At 51.7% G+C, this 16879-nt stretch overlaps 1 protein-coding gene across 3 annotated transcripts; it reads left to right on the forward strand.

The window, feature by feature from the left end:
* Window positions 1–311: 311 nt before the first annotated feature.
* LOC122698307 (proproteinase E) lies at window positions 312–13373 on the forward strand. 3 transcript variants are annotated; one of them, XM_043909142.1, is made up of 11 exons: window positions 312–503; window positions 1018–1241; window positions 2992–3233; window positions 4614–4660; window positions 7378–7463; window positions 9023–9120; window positions 9243–9377; window positions 10508–10644; window positions 11027–11169; window positions 12472–12624; window positions 13285–13373. In XM_043909142.1, the coding sequence occupies exons 3-11, from the start codon at window positions 3142–3144 to the stop codon at window positions 13300–13302; spliced, it is 909 nt and encodes a 302-aa protein (XP_043765077.1). In that variant the 5' UTR covers window positions 312–503; window positions 1018–1241; window positions 2992–3141; the 3' UTR covers window positions 13303–13373. The 3 variants fall into 3 exon arrangements, with proteins under 3 accessions (XP_043765077.1, XP_043765076.1, XP_043765078.1); XM_043909141.1 differs by having other exon boundaries at window positions 1018–1116; XM_043909143.1 differs by lacking the exons at window positions 312–503; window positions 1018–1241; window positions 2992–3233; window positions 4614–4660 and adding an exon at window positions 5886–5960.
* Window positions 13374–16879: the final 3506 nt, after the last annotated feature.

The raw sequence follows: 16879 nt of genomic DNA on the forward strand, positions 1-16879 counted from the left end.
ATATATTCTCTCAAGGGTCTAGAGGCTAGAAGTCTAAAATCAAGGGGTCAGGGAGGTAAGTTCCTTCTGAGGGTTGTTCCAGGCCCTTCTCCTTGGCTTGTAGGGGGCTGTCTTCCTTCTGCGCGTGTGTCTCTCTGTGTCTAAATTTCAGCTTTTTATAAAGATCCAAGTCATATTAGATTAGGGCCCACCCAAATGACCTCATCTTAACTAATTACATCTGCAGTGACCCTATGCCCATATAAGGTTACTTTCTGAGTTACCAGGGAATTCGGAGGGGGAAAAACACAACAGAACCCATGCCTTGAGGATGAGGGCACATTCCTAGCGATGGAGGAACTGAGAAATAGAAAGAGCAGATGACTTCCCAGAGCAACACCGCAACGCCAGCCTGGACTCTGAAGCTGCACGTTCACGTGCTGAGCTGCAAGGTCGTATCCGATTCTTTGCGACCCCGTGAGCTGTATAGCCCGCCAGGCCCCTCTGTCCCTGGTGTTTCCCAGGTAAGAATATTGGAATGTGTTGCCATTTCCTCCTCCACGGGGTCCTCTTGACCCAGGGATCGAACCCATGTCTTCTGCTTTGGCAGGCAGGTTTTTTTTACCACGGAGCCACCTGGGAAGCCCAGACTTTGAGGTTAGAGGAAAATATGTTTCTCTCTTATTCATGCACCATTATTTGGGTTCTCTGCTATATTCAAACAAAAGTGTATCACAGGTCAGGGTCCGGGAAGGGAACAGGCGTCAAGCCCAGGAGGTAACTGAGGGATATTTAATAAAAGTGCAGGTGGGGTTGGAGAAACTAGCAAGGAATGGTGGGGGCATTTCAAGGCTTGCAACAGTGGGAACTGACACCACCCCCAGGCCTGAAGGGGCAGAGGGAGAAGGCAGTTAATGGAACCCTGAGGAAGGAGCTGTGGGGAAAGGAGAAGGTCCCCTGATAGGCGCCAAGGCCTTTGATGGAGGGACGCAGGCCCTGGAATAGACACCCCGACCGCTCCATCTTCCGGTCCTCCAGGTTCCTGCTGGCACTTTCCACTGACTGAACCAAACCCAGAGGACCAGGGAGCCCATGGATGCTTCCAGCAGGCTGGCCAGAGGGGCAGGATGGAGCCAGGTGAGGAGCAGAGATGGTCCAGAAGTACCGCTCACACCCGGTTCTTACTGCCGCACTCCGCCTGCTGGCTGCGGGCTCTGTCTTCACAGGAGCATCCCTGGTGACGGGTCAGTGCTTGGAATCTAGTAGGTGTTCGACAAATATTTGTGGATGTGTACGTGCCAGGAGGGCAGTGGAATGAGAGCGGGGAGGGAGGGGGGCTGCCTACCTCCAGCCCCTCGGTCAGCACCGTCCCCCAGCACTGCGGCAGCAAGGGGTGCCGCTCCCGCCCACTGGCTCGGCCCCAGGAAGACAGGCCCCGGCGCGCTCCCCTCCCCAGTGCCGCTGTCCAGCAGCCTCCCGGGGTCCCAGCTGAGACAGCGACTTCCTCGACTTCCTTCCTCTTCCTTCCTCGGGGCAAGAGCCGTCTGCATGGCGGCCCAGCCCTGGGTCCCCTCGGCGGCTTCCTGGTGCCGTCGCAGGGCCGATAGGGCCCCTGCCTGATCTCAGAGGCTGAGCCATCCCACCCGAGAGGGACGGGGTTGGTGGCTGGGCAACGAGGCGTCAGAGAGTCCGGGATTTAAGATCACCTGTGTCTGACTCTTGATGAACACAGGCACCTTCCAGACTCTAACAAGTCCTACAGGAAAGATCCATGTGAACTTTGTTTAATCTCCCATTTCCCAGTCCCACTGACCCTCTGATTCTTTACTGCGTGTCCACGGGGTTCTGGGTGGGAGCTGAGCCCGCAGCAGAGAACACAGCAGGGGCTTCATTCTCTTAGCTCATTTGCCACAGGACATGGATGAGCACCCTCCGAACACTGCCCTCCAGAACCACCGTTCAAGGGACCACGCTCAGAGGGGCTGGCCTCCGGCGGTGCCCTTCCTGAGAGTCAGGGGAGGAAGAGTTGGCAGGCGTTGAGGTGCCTTCAGCTTCATTCATTCATTCGTTGCCTCTTTCAACGTATTGTGCACTTCGTTGAGTACACGTGCCAGGCTCCTCCTGGCACTAGGAATTCAAAGATAAACCACCAAGTTTTGCCCTCCTAAAGCTTCCCACCTGGTGGGAAACTAGAAATAATGAAAATGCACCCCCCTGCTAAGAAAAGGCTCCCCAGCTCCCTGGTACCCTCTCCAGACGCACCTCCAAATTCTCTGTTCGCTCTGCGCCTCCCGCTTAGGACGCTGCTAGCTCGGCTTTAGGCTGAGCCCTGCTGGGGACCTGGCCCCTGCAGCCTCCCTGCCAGCTCCCTCTTCCCAGGGGAAAAGCTCCAGCTGCTCCCAGGCCGGAAAACCCCAGAGGACTAATCAGCAGCATCCTGGCAGTGTGTCCGCTAGGCCTTGAGGCTAAGGTGACCTGATAGGGTTAGTGATGGGGCGGGCCTGGAGGGTCCCGCTCCCCTGGGACAGAGCAGGGGGCCAGGGTGGCCACACACCCATCTGCAGAGCCAGCAGAGAGGCTGGGACCTGCTCAAGGCCACCCGGATAAAGGCTGGGGTGGCTTATCGTGTGACCCTGCAGGGAGCAGGCAGTGATAAACTTGGTGTGTGTGTGGGGGGGGGGGTCCTGAGCCAGTCCTCGCTATTCCCGGGGTCTTCATTTCCCATCTGTCAGAAGAGATGGATTAGGTCATTGAGGCTGTGTCTGTTTCAGACCGTCTACAGTGGGATCCGGGAAGCTCTGACCTGCCCCTCTTCCTCCCCGGCCACGTCTTCAGTTTCTCCCCCTTTCTTCCTCTGCTCGGGGTCTGGGAAATGGCTCTGAGCTTCAAAGCTGAGCAAACAAACATGTCCAGGCCCACAGGGAACAGGGGTAAGGGAGGGCACGGCTATTTTTATCACGCTTTGAAGGATTTTCACAGCTGTTTCTGTTGTTGTCCACACACTGGCCACAGGCTCAGTCTGTTGGCGTCGCAGACATCACTGTAGGGGGTGCTCGGAGGGGCTGCACCCTTGAAAGAAACCCTGCCTGTTGACGCCTGGCATTCCATCACGAGGGATCCGTTGAAAGCAGCTAAGCGTCGCCCTCCTCCCATGCATCCGAAATGCAGCAGCCCCCAAAGGATGGCTCTGCAGGATCCATGACACCGGCAGGAAGGAATCTGGCCGTCTCCAGAGCGCTGGCAGTGGAGGAGAGGCAAGTATGGCTCAGTCAAGTCTGCAGAGCCCCGTTGCCTCATTCCGCAAACTTTCATCGAGACCCTGCAAAATGTCGGCCCTGGCCTGGGAGGCCGCTTCCAGCAGCCAAGGATGTGCCGAGTCTTCTCTAAATTAGAATAATGTGAACTGAGTTCACAGATTTACTGCCAGACTCTGCTTCACAGGCTTCCCTGGTGGCTCAGATGGTAAAGAATCTGCCTGCAGTGCAGGAGACCCAGGCCCAATCCCTGGGTCAGGAAGATCCCTTGGAAAAGGGCATGGCCACCCACTCCAGTCTTCTTGCCTAGAGAATCCCATGGGCAGAGGAGCCTGGCGGGCTACGATCCATGGGGTCACAAAGAGTCAGACACGACTGAGTGACTCACTTTCACTTTCTGTGCTTCACACTTCACTGAAATGGTCTCAGATATTGCTCTGTCTCCAAAATACCTTCTGATCCCACCCAAATCTCTCCATCTCCGTCTCTACCACCCCAGGCCAAGCCCCACCCCCACCTCCCATACCCCTACTTTGCCCAAGCAGCTGAAGTAGCTCCAGCTGGTTCCCCTCAATCTCACCCCACAACCCTTCACACAGTACCCAGGAAAGAGATTTTTCAAAGGTGTAAGTGAGATCCCAGGTTCTTCTACTTAACCACCACTCCTGACCCCATGGCTTTCTCCTTATGCTTGGAATTAAAGACCCAGCTCCTTATCAGCCTGACCTGCAAAGAGACCTCATGGGGCCTGGCCTTCACTCACCTCTTTCTCTCTCTTTCTCTTTTTCTCTCTCTCTAAATCTGGATTTCAGGTAACAGAATTAGGTTAATCAAATAGCATTAGTCCACTCATGGGCCACTTTTATTTATTAGACATATAGTTGTTTTAAATAATATAGTTGCTGCTTGCAAAACCACATCTGACATAATGACACATATGACTCACAAAAGCATTATGCTAAGTGAAAGATGCCCAGACACATAAGATATATACTATATGCTTTCATTTATACGTAAAAGTTCTAGAAAAGGCCAGGCCAAAGAGAAAGAAAGCAGATCACAGGTTTCCAGGGGGTGGGAGGGTAGGGGCAGGGGGTAGAAAGTGACTAGGTAGGAGGAAAGTTTCTTTTTGTTTGTGTGCGTATTTATTTTTTTGCCTAGGGCTTCCCTGGTGGCTTAGACAGTTAAGAGGCTGCCTGCAGTGCGGGAGACCCAGGTTCGATCACTGGGTCGGGAAAATCCCCTGGAGAAGGAAATGGCAACTCACTCCAGTATCGTTGCCTGGAAAATTCCATGGAGAGAGGAGTCTGGCGGGCTACAGTCCATGGGGTCATAAACAGCCAGACACAACTGAGTGACTTCACTTTCTTTCTTTCTTAGTGGCAGAACACACCATCTTCGATGTGTCATGCAAGATCTTTCGTTGGGTGCGTGGGCTCTCTAGTTCGGTAATGAAAATGTTCCATGTCGTGATGGTGGCGGTGGTTACCTGCCTGTGTGTGTGTCAGAAATTACATTTTACAATTAAAACTGGTGAATTTTATTGTATGCAAATTAACCTTAAAAAAAAAAATCTAAAACACCAAACTATCAAAACAATGCTAGAAGCTCTCAAAACATCTGACCTATCCTCTTCGCCTTCACCCCAGACTTGAAATGAGCGTAATCCCGAACCCTAGGTTCACTGGGCCTTTGCTTGCCTTTTTATGCAATTTTATTCAAATATTTATATTTTTTAAAAGGTATATTTTTAAATGTCAGTAGTTTTTAATTCTCCAAAAAGAGTATTAAACAATATTTCATCTTCTGGGGCCTTCTTTTCCTTCTTGCTTTATATTCCTAGGGATTATCTACAGTGTGGCATGTCAAGGTGATTCATTCTTTTTGACTGCTGCTTAATACTCCATTGTATACATAGACTACACACATTGAGCCACTTGCCTTCATGGACATTTCTGTTGTTCCTGGGCTTTCATTATTGAGGAGAGAGGACAGGGACACCAGGAACATTCTTGGGGCATGCCTCCTGGGGCACATGTGCGTGATTTTTTTGAGGGTCCTGAGCAGTGGATTTGCTGGATCAGGTGTGAAAGCAGCTTTAGGCGTCACCTCTTCTTTGATCTCATCCTCTATCACTCTCCACTTTGACTTCAATGCTTCAGCCTCACTGACCTCCTGTCCTCGGACAAGCCTCCAGACCTCTGCACTTGTCATCCTTCCCACCTTGGAGAGCTTTTCCTTCAGGGCTTCCCATGGCTGGTTTACTTGCCCTTTAGGACTCAAATCGAACATTACCTCTTCAGCCCCCCTCTCTGGCCCACTCTCTCTGGCCCCTCATCTAAATGAGTCACTCCCATCCCCACTTCAGTCCCCTACATCTTATTCTTTTCATAGCATCTTCCAGCGCAAACAGAAATAGCCTTTCTTTATTTTTGCTGATTTCTCATTGTCTTCCCTAGTAAGCAGACTTGCCTGGAGAATTCCATGGACAGAGGAGCCTGGCAGGCTACATGTCGCAGAGTTGGACACGACTGAGCAACTAACGTCCTCCAAATCCCCTAGTAGACTAAAGCCCCAAGAAAGCTGGGACCATTCTTGTTCATGGCTACATCCCCAAGAACATCCTGATATAGACAGAGTGCTCAACAACAACAAAAAAATTTTCAGTTGAGGTGGAGAGCAATATCAATCCCATATTAGAGATGAGAAGCCTGAAGCCCAGAGAGGGTAAGCCATGTGCCCAAGGATGCAGAGATTGGGAGGGGCAGAGCCAGGATTTGAATCCAGGTGTGAGCTGTCCCAGAGCCCGTGTTTGCTCCTGGAAGAGGCTGTCTTATTCTGATGTGAACTTTCCTTCCCCTTCCCCTGTTATCAGCTTGCCATTCAGGGCCACCTGTGCAGCCACACTTTGGCGAGCACACCCTGGATCCTCTTGTCGGCTGTCACCGCCCCATCTGCGGTCTGTGGGGATGTGGCCTTGGACCATGGGAGACCTGGTGTTCCACCACCTGTTCCGGGAATGGGGCCCAGTAGGGCCCCCCCACCTGTCTTCTGCCCTATATTAAAGCCTTGGGCTATGGATCCCTTTCTTATCGTCTCAAAACTCATGATGATCCAGCTGCTGAGTTTTCTCCTATTTGTGGCCCTTGGTAAGACCCCAGCCTGTGCTGCCCTGGGCCAGGATCCCTTGAGATCTACCACCCACCCTGAGTCTCTGGAACTCAACGCCTGGTTCCATAGGAGAGGGTTCAGCTTGTAGCTGAGGCATGGCGGTGGAGGTTTTCACTTTGGTGCTGGAACAGGAGAATTGAGGGAAGCTGTGAGTGATGGACCAGCTCAGGAGGAGGACTGGGGAACCCAAATCCCTGGGTGGGGGTCCTTGACAGAACCAGTGGTAAACAAAAGTCTGATAGTAAAGAGTCTGGGCTCTGTGGTTAGACTGCTTGGGTTTGGAATTTCTGTTCCTCTGCTTAACCCTCCAACTCTCCTCTCTCACTCCCCTCACTGCACTCCATATCCTATGATCTAGCCTTTTCCTCCTACCTCTGCCATATTACAGTACAGCTCAGGGCCACCTTCTCCCAACAGCCTCCCTTGACTGGCAGTAATGAATGGTAACAGGTCCTGTTTACTGAATGCTTACTATACACCAGGCAGAATGCTCGGGATTTTTTTTTCTTATAAGAATTATAAGAGGTCAGACCCCATTGTACAGACCCCATGAGGTCTGTACCATTATTATTCCCATTTTGCAGATAGAGAAACTGACCCTCAGAGAAGTAAAGTGGCCCATCCTAGAACCAGGGGCAGAGCTGCACTTTGAATCCAGACAGCCTTACTCCAAAGCTGCCCCTCTTCATGACAATAGCTATCGTTCCTCAAGCCCCCTTTGGGTATCAGGCGCTGTTCTAAGTGCATCAGGTTTACTCCCGCCGTGAAAGGAAGCCACGTGTTCATCTCCATCCCAGACTCCCAGGACTCCAGAAATCCCTGCTCTTGTCCAAATGCTCACTGTTGATACGCAGCTACTGGGGTCAGAGAGGGGAAGGAGTTGTGTGGGATATCACAGCCTGTCTGGGGCCCAGACCTCCTTTTTGCTTTGGAGAACCTTGGGCCTGATTGCCACTTCTTCTGTCCCCTCTAGCCTCAGGCTTCAGCCAGCCTTTCTCCCGCCTCTCCTCCAGAGTTGTCAACGGCGAGGACGCGGTCCCCTACAGCTGGCCCTGGCAGGTAAGAGCAATACCAGCTGCACTATTGCCCACCACGGGCTCTGCGCCCCATGCTCTGATTGCAGGGCATCCAGTCTGGACCCCATTGCATTGCTTCCGGTATCCACTTCAGTTTCCCAAAGGCCAGGAAACCCTTGGATAATCGCCTTCATACAGGAGTTTTGCCCATTTAATCTGTAACTCTCACTGGGCTGTTTGCAAGTTAACAGTAGACTCCAGGGAGAGAGAATGTTTAACCCAAGGGTCAGTGCATTAATGGTGGAAGTTCAGCACTATGTTTAAGGACGGACGAGAAATCTTATTTCCCAGACCAGGGACCGAATCCTAGCTCCCTGCATTGGAAGCACAGAGTCTTAACCCCTGGACTGCCAAGGAAGGCCCGCCACCATTTTCTTTGAATTGATTCACTTTTAAAAACTCAAATGCCTACTCCAGCCTCATTTTAGCAATATTGGTCAAGAAGTCATGGATTTGATGAGCTAATTATACATTTTTTCCCTGATACACATTATACAACAGGGCTATAAAGTCTGAGAGCAATAAAGGGATGAAAGGCTTTTATGGAGGTCAGTGGAGGGAGGCAGAGAGGACTAGACTCATGGCGCTAACGCAGGAGCCACTTGTCACACGTGGCTATTTAAATTTATGTATTTATTTTAATTTTTATTGGAGAGTAGTTGATGCACAAAGTGGTGTTAGTTTCAGGTATACAAAGAGTGAATCAGTTATACATAAACATGTCCACTCTTTTTTATAGACTCTTTTCCTGTATAGGCCTAAATGTAAATTCATTAAAATTAAGTCAGATCAGAAATTCAGTTGCTCAGTGTGACCACATTTTATTGATTGTTTGATTGATTGCACTGGTCTTTGTTGCTGCATGCAGGCTTTCTTGAGTTGCGGCTAGTAAGGGCTATCTTCACTGCTATGCATGGGCTTCTCACTGCGGTGGCGTCTTTTGTTGCAGAGCACAAGCTCTAGGGTGCCCAGGTTTGCTGCAGCACGGAGGCTCAGTAGTTGGGGCCCAAGAGCCCCAGAGCGCAGTCTTAGTAGCTGTATGGCTTTAGTTGCTCCAAGGCATGTGGAATCTTCCCGGACCAGGGATCGAGCCTGTGTCCCCTGCACTGGCAGGCGGATTCTTATTCACTGCACACCAGGAAAGTCTGCTAACCACAGTTTAAATTCTCAATAACCACACGTGGCCAGCGGCTACCACGCTGAGTCCTACCAAACATTTCCATCCTCACAGAAAGTTCTGTGGGATGTCATTGGCCTATATCAGGTGTCCTCAGACTTGTTCTGCAAAGGCTGAGAGAGGAAATGTTTTAGCCTCTGTCAGCCCTGTGGTTTCCATTGCAGTGACTTAATTCCACCGTTGTAGCTCGAAAGCAGCCAAGGAAGTTACAGTTGTGTGTGGGATGGGCACTGCCCCTTTCCAGAGAATGCCATTCTGTGTGACTCCTGCCCTCTGGAGTTGTGCAGGGCACAACCTATACAGCCAGGGATAGCAACCCCCCTTGCGGGGCCCAGACCACTCAGAACCCCGCTCCCTGCTGCCAGGTCTCCTTGCAGTATGAAAAGGATGGAGCCTTCCACCACACCTGCGGCGGCAGCCTCATTGCCCCTGACTGGGTCGTAACCGCCGGCCACTGCATCTCGTGAGTTCTCTCGCTTGCCCCCGTCCCTGCATGAGACCCAGGTGGGCTGGGGCCGTGGAGGATGGCGGGAGGGGATGGGGGAAGGCCGCTCAGGCCTGGGCTGACGTCACCTCCGCCGGCAGGACCTCCCGGACCTACCAGGTGGTGCTGGGCGAGTATGACCGCTCTGAGCTGGAGGGCCCCGAACAGGTGATCCCCATCAACGCCGGGGACCTCTTCGTGCACCCTCTCTGGAACTCCAACTGCGTGGCCTGCGGGTGAGTGAGCTCTCAGGCCAGGCAGACAGGGGCTCCTCTGCGGGCCCCTCTAGGAGCCGACACTGATTCGGAGAAGACCCCCAGGGGCAGTGGACCTGAAGGTCGGAGCCAGGAGAGCCTCTGGGGATCACCCACCCCAAACCTCTCTCCCTGCAGAGGGGACAGCAGGGCCCAGGCAGGGGCAGGCCCTCCCCCGAGGCCGCTCGGTTCCTTCGCTTCAGAACCAGAACTCCTCAGGCCCCCCCTGAGGAGTGCCTTAGGAACCCCAAAGCCAAAGTTTCCTCCATTCAATGGACACTCCTCCAGAGCCTCCTGGGCTCCCGGCACTGTGGGCCAAGGGAGCACTGGACTGAGAGTCAGGCTCCAGCACTAAGTCGCTGTGTGGCTTGGGCAAGTCATCGACTTTCTCTGGGCCTGAGTTTGACCACGTGTCAAGGGTGACCTTCTGGGCTTCCTGGGTGGTTATGAGGGTCAAGGAGGCCATCACTGGGTGAGAACACGGGGTAGGCTTCTTAAGCCTCTCAAGTGTATGCGTAATTGTATGTCTGGGAGGCTTAGCTCAGCATTTTTCTGGGGAGAGGATCAAAGGAGGGTGCAGAACCCCTGCGAGTGCAAGAGTGAGGAACTGTGATGATTAAGTCCTGGACTCATGTTCATGGGGCTCCTGGGGTAAGCGGAGAGAAAGTCAGACCCAGATGCGATGACCTGAGTGACAAACAGGCAGATGAAGAGACAGCACTCGTTCTCCAAATGTGGCCCCCAGGCCAGCAACAGCACCTGGCAACTCTCTAGGAAGGCGAATCCTCGGGGCCTCCCAGACCCACTGCATCAGAAACTCTGGAAGGGGCTCTGGCAACCTGTGTATTAACAAGCACTCCTGTGATTCTGACACGGATGACGTGTGCGAACCCCTGGTGTAAAAGCGGAGCACCGTTACCGAGGCCAAGGGTCACTGCGGGCTGAAGGGACCAGGGGGCCTTCCGGAAGTTGCTGAGCAGTAAGAATGCATGGGATCCAGAGGGGAGCGTCAGGGGCATCCCAGAGGTGAAATATCCTGAGCCAAGCTGCAGGTGGGGCTTAGTCTGGCTGGAGGACCAGGCTCCTCCCCGTGACTCTTCCCTCCTCCCCAGCAACGACATCGCCCTCGTCAAGCTCTCGCGCAGCGCCCAGCTGGGAGACAAGGTCAAGCTCGCCAGCCTCCCTCCCGCCGGTGACATCCTGCCCAACGAAGCCCCCTGCTACATCAGCGGCTGGGGCCGCCTCTACAGTGCGTGCTGAGTCCTCCAACTGGCCGTAGGGACGGTGGGCTGGAAAGACGGAGCCTGGGGCGAGGGCTGAGGGCAACCCCCGGGGGCATCCGTGCACTTTTCTTACATTCCTCCTCCAGCGGCGGCTTCTCCCCTCACCCTCCCAAACACGAATGTGTGCAGCGGGACAGTTTCTAGTGTCTCCTTTGTGCCCGATGCCGGGATGTTCTGATGGATTAAGCAGGCAGGACCACGCGACCTGGTGGGAGGAGACGTCCCCTCCCGCCGGGGGAGCAGGCTTTCCTCGTAGCCCCCACACCGTGCTGGGGCTCCCAGCTCTGACTCGGACCCCGGCCCGGGCTCGGCACCCCCACGGCCCCGCTCACTGCTCTCTCTGCACAGCTGGCGGGCCGCTCCCGGACAAGCTGCAGGAGGCGCTGCTTCCCGTGGTGGACCATGAGCACTGCTCCCGGTGGGACTGGTGGGGCATCACTGTGAAGACCACCATGGTGTGCGCCGGCGGGGACACCCGCTCCGGGTGCAACGTGAGTCCGCTCTCGCCGGCCCGCGGTGGGGCGGGGCTACAGCCCCTCTGCTGGGTGTGCGGGGCCTGGGGCCCCTCTGCCATCTGCCTGGAAGGCGAGGAGGAATCTTGCTCATTCAGCCTCCAGGCCAGGCAGGACTTGCAGGAAGTCAGCGCAGCCCAGACACAGACCCCTGGTTTCTGGACTCGGGTCCCGGCCGGCGCACTGACTTGATCTGGAGCAGATCACTGCCCCTTCCTGGTCCTCGGGAGTCCCCTTCAGTAGGCCAAGGAACGGGGCTTCCCTGATGGCCCAGTTGGTAAAGAATCTGCCTGCAATGCAGGAAACCTGGGTTCAATCGCTGGGTTGGGAAGATTCCCCTGGAGAAGGGAAAGGCTACCCACTCCAGTATTCTGGCCTGGAGAATTCCACGGACTGTATAGTCCATGGGGTCGCAAAGAGTCCAACACCACTGAGCGACTTTCACTTCACTTCACACTGAGAAAAATCGACATCGTGATCTCTAAAGTCACCTTCAACTCTGGGGTCCTGAAGTCACAATTAAGCAATACTCTCATTGTACTATAAAAAAGTGAAGTTGCTCAGTCGTGTCCAACTCTTTGCAACCCCATGGACTGTAGCCTACCAGGATCCTCAGTCCATAGGATTTTCCAAGCAAGAATACTGGAGTGGGTTGCCATTTCCTTCTCCAGGGGATCTTCCCGACCCAGGGATCGAACCCGGGTCTCCTGCATTGTAAGCAGGCGCTTTACCATCTGAGCTACCAGGGAAGCCCTTTTGTACTATAAGTGAATATGAATAATAATAACTAACTGTGGGAATAATAATCAGAACTACTGTTAGATTGCTTCCTCTCTACCAGGCATTGCGCTAAGGCTATAGGCTTATCATCTCATTTAACTCTCACAAGATCTTATAAGATAGGCATAGTAGGTATCATTCCCCATCACAAAGGGCTTCCCAGGCGGTGCTAGTGGTAAAGAACCTGCCTACCAATGCAGGAGACATAAAGAGAGGCGGGCTGGATCCCTGGGTCAGGAAGATCCCCTGGAGAAGGAAATTGCATCCCACTCCAGTATTCTTGCCTGGAGAATCCCTGGACAGAGGAGCCTGGTGGGCTACAGTCTGCAGCGTCACAAAGAACTGGCCACGACTGAAGCAACTTAGCACGCATCACAAAGGAGCAAGCCGAGGCCTGGAGAAGTCAGCTCATACAAGGATTTCCCGAGCTCCCCAAAGCCAGAACCAATTCTTTGGAGCTCAGATGAGTCTCAGTCCCCCACTGCTGTCTGCCTGTTCCAGGGTGACTCTGGAGGACCCCTCAACTGCCCGGCAGCAGATGGCTCCTGGCAGGTCCATGGTGTGACCAGCTTCGTTTCTGCCTTTGGCTGCAACACCATCAAGAAGCCCACGGTGTTCACGCGAGTCTCAGCCTTCATTGACTGGATTGACGAGGTGAGCGGGGAGGGCTCCGGGGGCCGGGTTGTCTGAGAGGTGCTGGGGGGATGGGTGGGAACAGCAGATCAGGAGATCAGTAGTTGGCAGTGCGGGTGGGGGACCTTCCAGAGGGGCTTGAGGATGTTTTTTGCAGCCTCAAGGGCTTCTGGGTAGAGTTCTGAACACTACTGAACTTCCTTATTTCAACAAGTGTTTAGGAAATGCCTCCTCTGGTCCAGGTCTTTTCTTGTCATGGAGGATAGAGTGATGTGCGGCTCGTGGGAAACAGATGACTAAATGAGCAAAGTGATGGAATGGGATGGAAACTGATAGGTGAGGCTCAGGCCCCAGTGAGAGCACCAGCTTCACCCGGGAATCAGCGATCAGGGAGGATTAATAGTGTTCATGACAAGAGTATTAGTCACCACCTACGGACTCTTAAATGTATGCCAGCCACCATGATGACACCTTGTTTGTTTAATTTAAAACCCACATGAAGTAAGTATGATCACTCCCATTATACAGATGAGAAAATTGAGGCTAGAGAGGTCAAGTCACTCTCCCAGGGTCATGCAGTTAATGAGTGACATGGCTGGGAGTTGAACTCAGTTCCATATGGCATTAGAAGCTGTGCTCCTGACTAGACCTTTCTGGTTTTACCCCCTCTGTTTTTTTCAGACAATTGCAAGCAACTAGAACCAAGGCCAAGGTGGCAGTGCCCATCCATACTCTTTGGGAAAAATAAAAGATCTCTCAGAAAATTCCAACTTGAGTCTTTCTTTCTTCTTTGACTCACCTCTCTCTTTCCAGCCCATTTCTAGAATCTTAGATGTTATATGTAGACATGAAACTCAATCCTCTCATATTAGAATGAGAGAAAAATGAGGCTCAGATAGAAGGGAGTTGTCAAGTGACCACACATCCCAGTTTGCCTGGGAGTGAGGGGATAGGACAGGACTTTTTGTGGTTAAAACCAGGTGAAGGACTTCCCTGGTGGTCCAGTGGTTAAGACTTCGTGCTTCCATGGCAGGGACCAGGGTTCAATCCCTGGTCAGGGAACTAAGATCTTGCGTGCCAGGAGGTGTGGCAGAAAAACAAACCAAAACAAATGGAGTGAGTTCTGGGAAGTTGGACACTTGCAGAACCACATGCACAGCGATTGGCTTTTCAGTGCAGGCCTAAAGGCAGCGTAGAGTCTGCAGAAGTACCGTCCTCACCAGCCCTTTGGGAAGCTCATGGTAGAGAGGGCACGGGCTGTGTATTTTCTGCTTCCACTGATGGGCTGGGGAAGGAGGACTGCAGTCATTCATTCCTTCAACAAGCATTCATTCCTTCAACCTGAGGATGCCCACAGGGAGAAGACAGCATGGTCCCTGCCTGGAAATGGCTCAATATTTAGATAGAAATGAGCATAGCATATCAGAGTCATTCATTAAACATTTACTGGGCAGCTTCTCTGTTGAAAGTTCAGGGCTGAGAGAACAGAGGTGAGCCGGACACGCTCAGGGAGAGCTCTGGCGCAGCGGGGGCGGACATGCAAGGTGGAAGCCGAGGTCAGGGCCCAGAGAGCCACCGCTGACATCCAAAGGACACAAAGACAACTGAATTCTTTCACTCCTATTTCTCCTGAATACCTTGAAACACGGTTCCCACAAGGACACAAATATAACTTTCAATATTAACATTGTTCCATCGCCCCTTCACTTAAAAAAATTACACTTCTAAAGATAAAAAAAAAAAATCAAACAAACCAAAAAAATTGCACTTCTAGTGTTGAAAAAGTAAAAGACACAACATGACGAAGGTGAAGTCGCTCAGTCGTGTCCGACTCTTTGCGACTCCATGGACTGGAGCCTACCAGGCTCCTCAGTCCATGGAATTTTCCAGGCAAGAATACTTGAGTGGGTTGCCATTTCCTTCTCCAGGGGATCTTCCCGATGAATAATATATAAAACACCCACATAGCTTCTCTCCACAATAAACAAATTTCACGTTTTTGCTTCATATTTTCTAAGATAATAACTATAGCTCAGGTGGAGGCCCTTTTGTACTCTATCCAAGGGTCTTCATCTTCACGCTTGTGGGGTGGCCCACCCAGTATCACTGTTTTTCCCTTGGGGCTAGCAGAGCTGTGTGGAGGAGAGGCTCTGCGCTGCCCCCGATGGACATGTCGTAAGTGTTAGCCGCTCAGTCGTGTCCAGCTCTGTGACCGCCAGGCTCCTCTCTCCATGGAATTCTCCAGGCAAGAACACTGGAGTGGGTTGCCATTTCCTTCTCCAGGGGGTCGTCCGGAACCAGGGATCGAACCCAGGTTTTCTGCATTGCAGGCAGACTCTTTACCATCTGAGCCACCAGGGAAATCCAATGCAAGAAATTTACTCTTGGGACTTCCCTGGTAGACCAGTGGTCAAGTCTCCCAGTTTCTACTGCAGGGGGCATGGAGTTAGATCCCTGGTGGGGGAACTAAGATTCTACATGCCAAGCTGTGTGGCCCCTCACAAAAAAAAGAAAGAAAGAAAGAAAAAAGAAATATACTCTTGTTCTAAGTATATATTATAAGCTGCTTGAGATATTGGGTGTTTGTTACAGTGACATGGACCTAACCTATCCCCTCTCCTGACTGATAAATGGAGTTTGGTGCTTATCCTTCTGCTCCTTGTTGTTATATTTAGATCATAAGTATAACTATCCATAAACCATATATTACTTTATTTAGTTTTAAAAAAAATACACACAAAAAAATACATGCATGGCATCTTGCCATATTGATTTTCCGTAACTTGCTTCCTTCACTAAATATTTTCACCCAGTGGTTTTGAGGTCTAATCGATGCTAGTTTATCTCTCTCCAGTTCGTTGCTGCAAGTTTTGTAGAGTGTGCTATTGCCCAATAACAGCAGGTATTTATCCTTCCCCCCTCCTAATGGACGCTTAGAACAGGGCCAGTTTCTCCTAATTTCAAACAACGCTTCAGTGAACATCCTTGGACATATCTCCAGGCGCACACACGAGAGTGGTTCTAAGGCATATTCCAAGAAGTGGGATGGCTAAGTGGGAGCACGTGCTCATTTTCAGCTTTTCAGTTCAGTTCAGTTCAGTTGCTCAGTCATGTCCAACTCTTTGTGACCCCATGGACTGCAGCACACCAGGCTTTCCTATCCATCAAATTGCTCTCCAAAGAGATTGCATCCATAGTATCTCTTAATACTCTCATTTTTCTTTTCCCATCCACTGGCTCCACATGTTACGACTGCCCCACATTTTTCTCCTAAAACCACCCCTTGGAATCTCAACCATTCCCCCTAAAACGCTTTCCTCCAGTTGCTATCCCCACTCCATCTCCTATGAAAGCTCAGGAACTGGTCTGGCAAGGCCAGAGTGAGGGCAAGGAAGGAGCTGAGTCCTTCCTTGGACTCAAAGACCTCTGCAACACGGGAGTGGGGGAGGACGGGAGAAACTCTGGGTCCAGGATATGATAATCATTTGTATGGAGACAACGCTGGATGACATATGCAACTGCAGACAATGCCGGATGATGTACGCCACTGTCAAGTGTAACCAGGCCATTGTAGTATCTACTTCTTCCCAGTGGGTCAGGGAAGGCCCTCAGACAATTTTCCAAAAATAGCTTTAGGACAAAAAGCAGTCAAACGTGTAAAATTCCATCCCGTGGCTGGGCAATGGGCCCTCAAGGGCCCTCCACCCAGCTTCAGGAGGAGGCTGAGGGCTATGACAGCCTTCTCAGGTATGTGACCAACAGGTAGTTAGGACATCCTGCTAACTATACCTTTCAACCGTACCGAACTAAAATGTTTTTGTTAATTCGAAAAGAAAAAAAAAAAACAGTCAGCTTAAAAAATTCACTTTTTAAATCTTAAGAGTCAACAATTCCATTATTGTTTCCTTTTTCAGAACATTCATATTGGCTCAGGTTTAGAAACTTCCACTTTGGGAAAGATTTGTAAAAATCACCTACAGCCCCATCTCTCTTCCACAACTGCTTCCATCATTTTGATATGCTTTCCTCCACGTTTTCCCCCCCTCATCCATTTCCTTTTTCTTCCCATTTAGAAAACTTATCAATAGTTAGATTTGATGGACATGGACTGAGTGCCTACTGGTATTCTGTGCCAGGCATGGGCAGAGGAGAATGAACCTAACTTGGGTCCAGCCCTCTCAAGCCCACAGTCTGGTCGGGAAGCCAGGGTGGAGGCTTGGCTTGGTATTTTAATGGAGGCCCAGAGGGGTGCAGGGCCCCGGGAGCTGGGGTCACA

This window comes from Cervus elaphus, chromosome 8, assembly GCF_910594005.1.
Source record: "Cervus elaphus chromosome 8, mCerEla1.1, whole genome shotgun sequence".
Lineage (NCBI taxonomy): Eukaryota > Metazoa > Chordata > Mammalia > Artiodactyla > Cervidae > Cervus > Cervus elaphus.

Bases quoted from the DNA above. Each gene is read 5' to 3' on its own strand.
- LOC122698307 (XM_043909142.1), top strand. From the start codon at position 3,142: ATGCAGCAGCCCCCAAAGGATGGCTCTGCAGGATCCATGACACCGGCA. The intron at 3,234-4,613 runs GCAAGTATGGCT...TTTCTTTCTTAG, and splicing joins GCGCTGGCAGTGGAGGAGAG to TGGCAGAACACACCATCTTC. The intron at 10,645-11,026 runs GTGCGTGCTGAG...CTCTCTGCACAG, and splicing joins CGGCTGGGGCCGCCTCTACA to CTGGCGGGCCGCTCCCGGAC.